The following is a 12,954-nucleotide window of genomic DNA, read 5'->3' on the forward strand; positions in this document are numbered from 1 at the left end:
ATTTGTCAAAAATTGTATGTGAGGTATTATGTTAAAACTTGCAATAACTCTGTTAGTGTGCTAAGTACGGTCTAAATCGGTGCTAAGTATGTTCTAAATCGGTTCATAAACTGATATGACTGCTATATAAACCGATCTTCAGAGTTGATTTCTTGAGCCTCTAAAAGGCTCAATTTCTAGATTTGGATGAAATTTTGTACAATGACTTCTCTTAGGACTTTCAACACATGTGCCAAATATGATTTGAATCGGTCCATAACCTGTTATAGCTGCCGTTCTCCCGATTTTATACCTTGAGCCCATATAGGACGCAATTCTTATCCTATACTAGTCCGAGTCGTTTCATAACCTGAATAGCGTGGCAATTTTTATCCATTAACCTTTCTTTGCCTATAAAGAGATTCCGAGGAAAGTACTTGAAATGGTGGTGGATTCCCAAGATTCGGCACGGCTGAACCTTAGCACGTTATTACTTGTTTTTGCCTTTTGTTTGTTTTTGTTGTTATTGTAGCCACATTTTCATGTCGAGGTGGCGATCCTCGTCAAGCGTGCCCATTGGCTATTTAAAGGCACCAATAACTCGCCTTGTCATATCGAGCATCATAGGCACCCAGTATTTGTGCAACAGCCGGTGCCACCCGGCCTCTCACGGAGACGTTCCGCTCGATACCGCTGATTGTCAGCGACTACCGTTGCAGCTATTCCGTATGGAGCATTCCACTATCCGTAACCTGTGGACCCGCCCGATAGATCGCAGCTAAACTTCTCGTGACAGCAATGAACACCACTTTAATTGGAGCTCAATATCCCAGTCTGTGTGGTGCTCACAGCTATCCCGTGTCGGGGTTTTTGGCTTTTCATACCCATTCCTATAGCAACACATAAAAAAGTCATAAATGATGCATTTTCTTTCTTTGTTAAAGTTATTTTTATCCAAGGTGGCCGTAATGCAATATTCGGTTTGATTGAACTTAACACCGTTTTACTTGCTTCACTTAAATAAAAATGCACACATCGTCATGTTACTAATATTCTGAAAGCTTGAATCCTCTTCTAATTATAATGGTTTGAAACTTCCTCGCATCAATTAGTTTAATAATGAATAATGGATATTTAGTAGTGCTTAACTGTTAGCTTTGGGCTAAGTTTTATGTCGGTTTCCGGGGCTCAGGCTCCAAGATGACCGGGAGAGCTTAGGTTCTCCAACGGAAGTGGGAACTCAGGTTCCTTTCTTCGCTACAGGGGACACACACCACCATGTAAAACCCCCGAGAGCCAATACTTACTTCTGGCACGGCTTTCGAGATAGAAAAGGGCAGCAAATAGTTCGAATTCAGACTTACATTCGTATTTTTATTGGAGAAAAATGAGATGCGTTGTGTGTGAAGGGCTGGAGCAAAAGAGGTCGAGGGTCGCTGCCATAGCATGCAAGACACCTCGGCTCTAAGGCACAAGGGAAAAAATGGAAAAAGAAGTTGCCAGCTGGCCAATTATAATACTGGTTTTATAATACTTTTGAGTTCTTAAATTCATGGTTGTATCTTAAACATAGGTTAATTCGTGTATCATATTTCAATGGAAAAAATATAAATTCAATGAAAAAATATGAAAAAGGTTGTTAAAAACTAAATAATACTGGTGAACGCGTTAGTCTTCTCAACATCCTCCCGGCCTTGGCCAATATGGCCAAATTCATTTCACACGAGGGCATCTTGAAGTCGTTGCAGGGCTTTCATAGCCGTTTCCAATATTTTGCGGGGCTGTGAGACATTTTGGCGACTGGCTGGGACTTTTGGATTTCGGTTCGTCTGTTTGTGCCTGCGATCATGTCTACTTCTATCACCTGAGCGTTCCTTTGTCTTAGATTCTCCATGTCTCCCGCGTTGCTCGGTGGACTGCCGGTTTTTTATTAGACGGCTTAAGTCGGCTGCAACCCGTCCCTTGTCCATTTGAGCCAAGGTGAGGCGAGGCAACGGCTCAATATGTAATAGTGTATGGTGCTCCCCTCCGCACTCTCGGCAGGCGACCTCAGACGTACATTCCCAAGATTTGTGGGAGCGAGCCAAGCAGTTCAGACAGTACCCTAGCCGCCTCACTTCTCTGCGCCGACGACCAACATCCATATTCAAGAATTCCCTGCAAAATCTTAATGAGTGGTATCGCTCACACAAAAGGCATTGGCGAATGTTAGTGGGCGCCCTGTGAAAACAAATGGAAGTTATGTGAAGAGAATGATTATTGATATTTCTTTAGTTAAAATCTTTCCTTTTTTTTTTTTTAAACGGGGTGGGAGTAAGGACAGCGGTTAGGAATGGGTTGGAGAGTCAGAAAAAAGTGGACACAATTTCGTTATGTCCCTAGTTATGGTTCCCTTTGAGGTGTGTACATCGGCTATTCGAACGAACCCGTCGCCGGCCAGATGTGTCTTCGTAATTCGCCCAAGCATCCACTCGCAAGGTGGGAGCTGGTCTTCCTTGACGACTACCAGTTGTCCAACCTCCACATTCTCCTTCGGAACTTGCCATTTATAGCGGTGTTGTAACTCTTTCAAATACTCGTCCTTCCAGCGACGCGCGAACTGGTGTTGTTGGACTTTTAATCGCTCCCAACGGTCTGGCAACGACAAATTCTCCGCTGCGACTTCCGGCACTGCCACCAGTGGTGCACCCCGTAGAAAGTGGCCAGGGGTTAGAGCTAATAATTCGGATGAGTTATCCGTTATGGGAGAGAGGGGACGAGAGTTTAGGACGGATTCAATCCTCACTAGCAGGGTTGCAAATTCTTCGAACGTGTATTTCTGATTCTGAGTCACTTTCTTAAAATGCATCTTAAAGGACTTGACGCCTGCTTCCCATAATCCACCCATGTGGGGTGCGTTTGGGGGTATAAATGTCCAGTGGACACCCTGAGGGGTGTATTTGTTGCTGACATCTTGAGCGGCCAATCTTATGAATTCGTCATATTCGCAACGCAGTTTTCGCTCCGCCCCAACAAAGTTAGTTCCATTATCGGACATAATCTTTTGCGGAAGCCCCCTTCGCCCAACAAACCTAGCGAACGCTGCCAGAAAGGACTCAGCGGACAAACTAGAGCATAGTTCCAAATGTATTGCCTTCGTGCTGAAGCAGACGAAAACGCACACGTACCCCTTTTGATACGGTGCTTGTCTCAACGATGACGTTTTTATCGAGAATGGTCCTGCAAAGTCCAGACCAGTATACGAGAAGGGCAGAGAAAATGAGCTTCGTTCAGTGGGAAGAGCAGCCATTATTTGGTTTCGGACTTTTTGCTTGTAAAGAGTGCAAGTTTTACAGTTGCGTATACATTTCTTAATTGCAGATCGTAATCTTGCTACATAATACTCCTCACGAATAGTTCGCATCATTAGGTTATGTTCAGCGTGCAAGAGAAAATCGTGAATAAAACGCACAAAGAGTTTGCAATAGTTTGAGGCCACGGGCAGTATTATGGGATGGCGTTCATTGTACGGTAGTGCAGCATTCGCAATGCGCCCGTTAGCTCGAATAAGCCCATTGGGGTCTAAAATTGGGTTCAACGTATAAAGGGTACTTCGTTTGGGGATTTGTCGGTTATGCTCAAGAGAGGAATATTCTGCCGTGTAAAAAATCCTTTGCGTCATGCGAATGAGGATATTCTTTGTCTCTGTGAATTCTGGGTTAGAGATTTCCCGCGAAGCGTAACCTTTTCCTTGGCGGTAGCCTTTCCTTACGTTCCTGTAAAAACGCATAGCATATGCCATGACCCTAATCGCTTTATCCCATCTAGAAAACCTTTCCAAAATATCCCCATCCTCCTCAAAGGTGTGAAATACCTCGATCTTTCTCATTTCCGGAGGATTTGGGTCCAGCATTATAGATTTGGGCCAATCCTCTGATGGCTCTTTCAACCAAGCGGGTCCATGCCACCATAAGGAATTGCTACAGAGCTCATTAGGAGAGCATCCCCTGGAGCCGAGATCGGCGGGGTTATCATGAGAGCGCACATGCCCCCATGCACAATTTCCGACATTTCGAATAATCTTTGCCACTCTATTGGCAATATAAGTCTTCCAAGTGCACGGTGGTTTTGCCAGCCAGCTTAATGTGATAGAGGAGTCACTCCAGAGATAAAGGTCAAAATTGTGAAGTGGGAGCTCTGATAGTACATGCCTGGTCAGTTGGGACAATAAAACGGCTCCGCAAAGCTCTAATCGTGGAAGGCTAATGGGATCTATGGGAGCAACCCTTGTCTTAGATACAAGAAGGTTCGTCTGAACTGAATTCGGGCAGACTATTCTGATGTAAATTACCGCACAAAACGCTTTCTCGGAGGCGTCACAAAACCCATGGATTTGGGTGTTTTGAAGTGGCGCGAAAGCAACCCAACGTGGTATCGTAATAAGTGGTATTTGATGCAACCCGTCAACGAAATTGTTCCATTTAAACAAAATCTCGGGTTTGACGTCTTCATCCCATTGCGTGCCTTCAAGCCATAACAGTTGTAGCATGATTTTTGCCTGAATTATAATAGGCGATATCCAACCAGCGGGGTCAAAAAGTTTGGAAACTTTAGAGAGAATTTGACGTTTAGTAATGGACAGTGTTTTCGGGGGCGGATCAATGCGATAGGAGAACTTATCTTCTAGAGCATTCCATTGAATCCCTAAAGTCTTGGTGTCACTGGCCTCGTGAAACTTCAAGAACTTTGAGTCTAAGACATTCTCCGAGGGGACGGAATTCAGAATTTGTGGGAAGTTTGAAGTAATCTTCTTAAATGGGAAACCACCCGACTTAAGCATTTCAATTAACTGTCTTAGTGAGTCGATAGCGGATGCAGGGTCATGGGCGCCTGATAACACATCATCTACATAAGTCTCCTTTCTGATGATATCTGCTGCCTGAGGGAACGACTCAGCAGAATCCTGGGCCAATTGTATAAGAGTCCTAATTGCCAGATAAGGGGCGCAATTAACCCCGAAGGTCACAGTCTTAAGAGCATAATCCCTGATGGGACTTGCTGGGTATGGACGAAAGAGTATACGCTGAAACTCGATGTCGTCCTCGTGCACTAATATCTGGCGATACATCTTTTCGATGTCACCAGTAAAAACGTATTTGTATAGACGCCAGCGCAAAATCAATGTCATGAGATCGGATTGAAGGGTGGGTCCAGTGTACAAAACGTCATTGAGAGATTTTCCTGAGCTGGTTCTTCTCGAAGCATTGAATACAACCCGAACTTTGGTACTTCGGCTCTCAGGCTTCAACACCGCGTGATGCGGTAAATAAAATGAACCGAACGAGCATCGGTCATGAAGCTCCTGAGAATTTGTCATCCTCATGTGATTCAAACGGGAGTACCCCTGTAGGACCTCGTTATACATCCTCTCAATTTCCGGTTTGTGTCTTAAAGAGCGTTCCAATCGAACGTACTGGATCAGTGCCTGAGATCTCGAGCGTCCCAAGGGAGATTCCTGTCGGTATTCCTTCCTGAATGGAAGTCGGACGACATAGCGCCCATCGGAGTCACGAACCGTGGTTCGTTCATATAAGGACTCGCAGTACTCATCTTCCAACGACACATGACGCGTCTCAGGGACCTCCTCCTGCTCCCAGAACATTCTAAGTTGCTGGCCAACGGGGTCACCCGAGATTTCATTCGCCTGGATAGAAAAAGACGTAACAGTCTGAATGGTGACAGGTCCGCTGATGACCCATCCAAAAATTGTCGCTTGAGCAACAAGGGACTCGCAAACCTTCTTGACGCCCTCAAGAAGAATGTTAGGAATCACATTACTTCCCAGAAGCAAGTCAACATGTCCCGGTGTACGGAAGTTGGGATCCGCTAACTCTAATCCGTCCAGCCCGTCCAAGGAAACCCCTGGGTCTGGGAGGAAGAAACTGGGTAGGAGACGAGTTATCTTGGGTACCACAATGGCGTGAATATCGATCAACTTGTCATGGGTCTCCGAAAAGAGGGGAACTTTGCACGAGGAATTCGAATTTGCAATAACCTGCCCACCCATGCCAAGAATCTGAAAATGCCTACGCTCGGTCGGAAGAGACAGACTCTGTTGAAGGTTCCTGGAAATAAACGACTTCTCGGAGCCTTGGTCCAAAAAGGCCCTTGCCTTGAAGGTATCACCGTTATGGCTGATTGTGACCATCGCGGTCGGCAGTATAGTATTCTCCTGGGAAGACTCCGCGTTGTAAGAGGAGAAATGTGAGGATGTCTGAGCCACTGAAACGGCTGCAGGATCGGTAGCTGGCGAGGAGGATTCATCCGATGACTGTTGCGTATCAACACCCACTAGGTCTGTACTGCAGGACTGAACCACCGAGTCCTGGCGAGAAGCCGCAGTCTGGGGTTTATTACTAGGGAAATGTAACATGGTATGATGGTTCCTCCCGCATTCCATGCAAACATACCTGCTTTGGCAATCCTTCCGCACGTGCCGATAGGAAAGACAGTTCAAACACATGCGGTTCTGAGAGACAAACTTGTTTCGAGAGCTAGGACTAAGATCACGAAATTTGGTGCAATTCTTAAGTGAGTGAGCATTCGCATTGCAAAGTTTGCAAACAACCGGAGATTTACTCTCAGTGTTAGTGAATGCGTTCACCTCGAGTCCCTTCATCGAACTGCCTCTTGTTCCGTGTATACTATTCAATCTCTCCACCACCTCGTATCTGTCCGACAAAAATCTATCCATTTCTGCCCATTTCGGAAGTTCTCTGTGAGACTTAAGAGATTGTTCCCACAACGACAGAGTCTCATGAGGCAACTTGGTGGAGCATAGATAAACCAGGAGAGGGTCCCAGTCGCGAGTGGATATGTCTTGAGTCCTTAGCGCCGCAAGACAATCGTTGATTGTAGTCTGGATCCGCTGCAAAGAGTCACTGCTCTCTGAAGTAATGGATTTGAGGTTCAGGAGAACCTTCAATTGGTTGTCGACCAAAATCCTTTTATTCTCATATCTAGAACGCAATGCCTCCCATGCCAATTCGAAATTCTCTGCGCATAATTGATACTTCCGCACAATTCCTGCGGCCGGACCCTTTACCTTGAGACGAAGGTGATAGAGTTTTTGAACGGGGGATAATTTAGGGTGATTAATATATACAGCCGTAAATATGTCACGAAATGAGGGCCACTCTTCATAGCTGCCTTCGAATTCTTGCGTGTCACAGGGGGGAACTTTGATGGCACTGAAATTCGAGGGGGAGTCAGAAGTCTCGAGGGGAAATGAAATACGCGAGGAGCCCGGAATAGGTAAAAAAGCTTTCTGTAAATCCATCATCCTGGCCTTGCAGGAGTGAAAACTCGAAGTGCAAACCCTGTACTTCTCCCTAGCCGAGGACACGAAATCGCTAGAGAATTCCTCGTCCTTGGTAGTGAAAATCTTCCTATAAGACGCCTGGACATTCGTCCACCTTTCATGCAAATCCTGCAACGCAACCACTAATGAAGAGTCGGTGTGGTCGGTCTCCGGCCTATTATCGAAGTCGGCACAAAACATGACCAAGTCGTCTGAATCGAAGATAAAATCCCCTTGTAAGTTCGCCATCCTGAGATTCGGAAGCAATCTCAAAACCAGAACCCTTAGCAAAAATACGGTGGTATAGAAGACCCTAGCGGTTATCACCGACTAAAAGATACAGTTCGTATATGTAGCGACTATAGGGCAATTCCTTTCGACAACAGAGATAGAGACCAGTCCTTGTGCCCTGGGTGGCACCGTATGGCTAATAAAAGTGAATAAAATCCGGTATTAAAGAGAAGCCAGTTAATAAATGAGCCAGTGAGGAATAAGCAGAGCAACGACAAACTGGATGCCTGAGGCAAGGTGGTGAGGGTACGATCTACTGAAGTGAGACATGTATTTTGGTCATCAATCGGGATGAAGTCACGTTGTGACAACCTTGAACTGTTTGGCAACTCTTATTCTGTGAACTCCGTTTGGAACCATGCCACGGGCCCTAAGAGCTGATCAAATACAAGGGCGAGATCGAGATTGAATTACGACGAATAATGTCCAATTCAGCAGTTCGTGGAAGCCCCACTCAGACGCAAGCCCGAACCAACCGTCTGTACAGTGCCCGACTTGAAGAACTAAATCCAAAATAAAACGCAAATCGAAGTATAGTTAATGATGTAGTGCGACATAGGCAACTCTCATGAGGAACAAGTAAATAGATAGAGTTATACGGTAGCACAGAGCTCAAAATTCTGAGATTCATAGGCGATGGTGTAGATCGATATAAAATGTGAAGGAATCATAAAGCAAATGCGCTTATCTTATTGATATCGAGACAAGAGAGATTTCATCAATGTTAAATACGAATATTAAAAGTTCGGTTATGACCCTATGTTAGATTCCAGAGAGGAGCCAAGGCGGAATAAATGATCGTATCAAAGATTGGTATATGTGGGATAGCAAATGGGGTGCGTTCTTTATTGTAAAAGGTATATCTATAAATCCAAGCAATTTTTATGAGGGAGCTATAAGTCAGAATGTATCGTGTTCAAAAAAATAGTTCTAGGCGCCGGTAATCTGATGAGTATGTACATATATATATATATATATGGCTGTGTTTCAATGAATATATGGTAGGTAAGTTTATAAGCATGCAATCCAAAGCCTATGAATATATTTGTATGTTTTATTAAGTATATTGTAGGTAAATATATTTTAAAAATCAAATTTATGTGTAGCAGGGAAGACAACCAGGGACGGTAATAAAGTTTGGTTTAAAACTAATGCGCAGTTTTAGGCGGTTTGGTAATCTGCCCACAGGCCATATAAATGTGCAATTTGCTATAGATAGTTTATATTCTCTCCTTACTACACAATATGCACTACGTTGCGTATAAAAGATTTCGTCGCCTGGACTAAGAGTTCAAAATTACCCAAAGATGTCGCTGTCAAAGATTTTTGCATTCACAATAGGCGAGCAACATATGCACTATGTTCTCTAAGAAGCAAGTGTGTATTTCTGCTTATAAAACTACGAACGACCTTTCTACTTGTCGGCACACGGGGATAATATATACTGAGTTTCGTTGTCTGGACCGAAGGTGTCCTCGTTATAGTTTTATGTGGGCGAGCAACATATGCACTATGTTACTATGTTGTCTGAGAAGCAAATGTGTAATTTCGTTTACCAAACTATGACCGGTCAACATATATGTGTCTAACAAAATAAGATAAACCGAGTTTGACTTACTTATACTCGGAAATGTCCATGTTCCTGGTATCTCTCCGTACGGTTGGTGGTGGCTGAAATCGACTGTAAATGGTGCGCTCGGGAAAGATGGTGACGGGTTTGAGTCTGTGTTGCTTGAGTGTTGGATTCGCTACTGAAGGTTTGTTCTGGTGCCGTTGTAATCAGCCGCTATGGTGGTACCCAGACGAGTCTACTGTGCCCAACTGGTGAAAATAGACTGTGTACGAGTTAGGTCAAATCAAATGGATGGTGGATGTTGATGTTAACAAATATGTAGAGCGATTTGGATGAAATGGCGAAAATCAGCGCTGTTGGGATGCTTTTCACTTGTTCCTTTTTAACAGATGTCAGCTGGACGTTGGCAGGCGGAGATGGTGCGATGGTTTGTGCTGATGACAAAGTTTTGTTGAAACACTAAGTGCCGTAGATTTGGCTTATTCTCTGCCCCACACTTTCCTCTTGTTTAACAGGTTGTTGGCCAGATGTTGGTAAACAGATATGGTGCAGCGTTTTGGTTGGACCAAGGTGGTTAGACGCTGGTTGGATGAACGTACCGGTACTGACAATGTGGATGGATGGGTGAAATGGCATGTGGATGGTAGATGTGTGGCTATTGTTCTAAATTGATTGGTTGCAGCGTGAAGTGGTATCTTGTGTTACAATTTTGTTCGCCGTAAATAGACGTAGTTCCTATGAGAAAGAAACAATTAAAGTTTATAATGCCATCAAAATTATGAAGTGTTTATACGGTTGGGCGGTATGTTTGCAACAATTTGGTAGAATGCAAATGTTACATAATCAAACGAATACCTTTACCGACCTCCGATCAACGGTGAAATTTATCCTAAAGTCGATTATTGGCTTCGCTCTAACGTCGACTTTGTAGACCATGCCGATGGACTTTACCTTCTCCAGACATATGCGTGACTTTGCTTCCTGGCTTGGAGGGTGCACAGACGGCGTGGTGTGACTTCTACGCTTCCTTTTCTTCTTTAGTAGTTCTGCTCACCTTTGAGTTTGAGGTTATGGTTTTCCACACTTTTTCATTCGTGGTGTTCTCACACTGCTACAGTCGGCTTTTGAGGTTATGTTGACCGTGACCTCACCTTACTTTTTGCTTCTTCACTTGGGTTCCTTAGACAGTTTCGTTGATTAAGTTTGGGTAGCGGCACACGAAAATATTCCCTCAAATTATGGACTTATTACGATGCGTATGATCGTGGGTGCATTTACCTTTATGTGGAATTTAATGGACCAATATTATACAAGTGGTGATTTTACCATCGCAACCACATTTTCCATTTTTATCTCAACTTTCAGGGAGACAATCGATTATGTACGGAGTTTATGATTTTCTTGTTACCGGCAATCTGTCAAAACGTTTGTGCCTCAGAGCTGGGAAAGCACATACAGTTGCCAAAGACCAAACATGCCCTTTTTCTGTGCGTTTTGCGACTGTCACGTTGAACGATATTTTTTTTATATTTCTTATAATTTTTTGTAACTGAATGAATGAACCATGGGGTATGGCTTACAACACGCTTTAAATTAATAATTTCAGGAACTTGTGGTGTGAGCAATATAACCTCACTTCGCGGTTTTTCCCTTTCCTTTTTGTTATGACTTGAAATTTATTACTTACTTAATACGTCTCGACTGATTGTACGATGTGTCGTTTAAACAAGTGTTTTATGACCTTCCAAGAATTGGTTGGACGATGAATTATTTAACAAGGGTTTTTCCTCTTTTTTATTATGAACTTCCAAGGGATTGTTCAGGTTTTTTCGAAGGACCATGCTTAACTGTTAGCTTTGGGCTAAGTTTTATGTCGGTTTCCGGGGCTCAGGCTCCAAGATGACCGGGAGAGCTTAGGTTCTCCAACGGAAGTGGGAACTCAGGTTCCTTTCTTCGCTACAGGGGACACACACCACCATGTAAAACCCCCGAGAGCCAATACTTACTTCTGGCACGGCTTTCGAGATAGAAAAGGGCAGCAAATAGTTCGAATTCAGACTTACATTCGTATTTTTATTGGAGAAAAATGAGATGCGTTGTGTGTGAAGGGCTGGAGCAAAAGAGGTCGAGGGTCGCTGCCATAGCATGCAAGACACCTCGGCTCTAAGGCACAAGGGAAAAAATGGAAAAAGAAGTTGCCAGCTGGCCAATTATAATACTGGTTTTATAATACTTTTGAGTTCTTAAATTCATGGTTGTATCTTAAACATAGGTTAATTCGTGTATCATATTTCAATGGAAAAAATATAAATTCAATGAAAAAATATGAAAAAGGTTGTTAAAAACTAAATAATACTGGTGAACGCGTTAGTCTTCTCAACAAGTAGTATGACTCAACAAATTATTATTACTTATACGCTCCCATTACCCCATGAGTATTAAAATACAATTTTCTCATGCAAGCGAATTGATATTCAGAAATTAAGACAAACCGTCAAGTTAAACTAATTCAAGCTAATGATCATTAAGCGAGTTTTATATGTGTGCACAATAAAATCAATTTTTTTGAGACTTTCTTCAATCTTCTCCGGGAGTCTAGGGAGTGGTACTGCAGACATACCTGTTTTAAACATATCGAAACTTTTCATCAAAAGTGCAATTTTAGCGACAGAGTTCCAAATATGGAAGGCCTTTAAGGCGCATGGATTAGCTTGCCAGCCTATGACGTAACACACCTGGGTTCGAATCCTGGCGGGAACAAAATGTCTGGGTGTTTATCCCCTCAATTTCGCTGGGAATTTTTGGTAAATATTTGGCCTTGTAATACTTCTCTATTAAATAATACCGTTCTGGGTCAAGCCGTTCAGATCTAAACCATCGAACCGTTAGTTTGCAGATAATCCTTGTAGGAAGGTAGCTACTTTTAGACCCAAATCGATACTGGTTTGTTTGGTTTCTTTACGGCCACTACAATTGTTTATATAATAAAATCTGATTAAATCAAATCTTTCTGACCTGAATCCGACTACCATGGAACTCCAGCTGTACCTATCTTATCGAGTTTCGTTATCAAAAATGCAATTCTAGTGACACAGTTCCAAATATTTTAAGCCATCGAGGCGCAGAGGTAAGCTTGCCAGTCTATGATGTTGCACACCTGATTTCGAATCGTGGTGGGAACAAATTTCTGGATGGTTATCGCTTCAAAATCGCTGAGGATATTTGGCCTTGCAACACTTTTCCACTTAACGACATCGCTCTGGGTCTGGGTGAAGCGGCGTAGTTTAGGAGAAAAGTGTTACAAGGCCAAAAATCCTCAACGAAATTGAGGCGATAATCATCCAGGATTTTGTTCCCACCAGGATTCGAAATCAGGTGTGCCGCATCATAGGCTGGCAAGCTAACCTCTGCGCTTCGATGACCTCCCATATTTGGAACTGTGTCTCTAGAATTATGCGTTTGATTTGAATTGTTCGTTCGGAGATCATCCTTATCCGATAGTAGCTACTTTTAGAGGCACTAGTTGTTTGGATTCTTCATAGCGGCTACAGTTTGATTTTCTTTGCTATAACAAAAATCTGAGTAAGATTCAAATCCTTCTGACCTGAATCCGACTGCCTGATTTACTTAAAAACTCTGGTGTTTGATGATGCCATCTCTTCTATGGCTCTGAGCAACTCGTCTGAAGCTGTCATGAAGTTGTGAAGACTAATCGGCACTGGCTGCAAACAGCTCATACCATTTTTTCACTGCATCAAATGGCAGCTATGGG

At 43.4% G+C, this 12,954-nt stretch overlaps 2 protein-coding genes across 3 annotated transcripts in view; one reads left to right on the forward strand and one right to left on the reverse strand.

Annotated features, from left to right (window-relative positions):
• Nucleotides 1–12,954, forward strand: part of LOC106093690 (gamma-aminobutyric acid type B receptor subunit 1) — a 400,156-nt gene that overhangs the window by 309,064 nt on the left and 78,138 nt on the right. The window lies entirely within an intron of this gene.
• On the reverse strand, nt 1,327–10,133 carry LOC131996435 (uncharacterized). Of its 2 annotated transcripts, none has more exons than XM_059366137.1 (3): nt 10,048–10,133; nt 9,228–9,917; nt 1,327–2,199 (listed from the first exon to the last, which is right to left on the reverse strand). In XM_059366137.1, the coding sequence occupies exons 2-3, from the start codon at nt 9,245–9,247 to the stop codon at nt 1,698–1,700; spliced, it is 522 nt and encodes a 173-aa protein (XP_059222120.1). In that variant the 5' UTR covers nt 9,248–9,917; nt 10,048–10,133; the 3' UTR covers nt 1,327–1,697. The 2 variants fall into 2 exon arrangements, with proteins under 2 accessions (XP_059222120.1, XP_059222119.1); XM_059366136.1 differs by having other exon boundaries at nt 10,038–10,059.

Source organism: Stomoxys calcitrans, chromosome 3 (assembly GCF_963082655.1).
Source record: "Stomoxys calcitrans chromosome 3, idStoCalc2.1, whole genome shotgun sequence".
NCBI classification, from domain to species: domain Eukaryota; kingdom Metazoa; phylum Arthropoda; class Insecta; order Diptera; family Muscidae; genus Stomoxys; species Stomoxys calcitrans.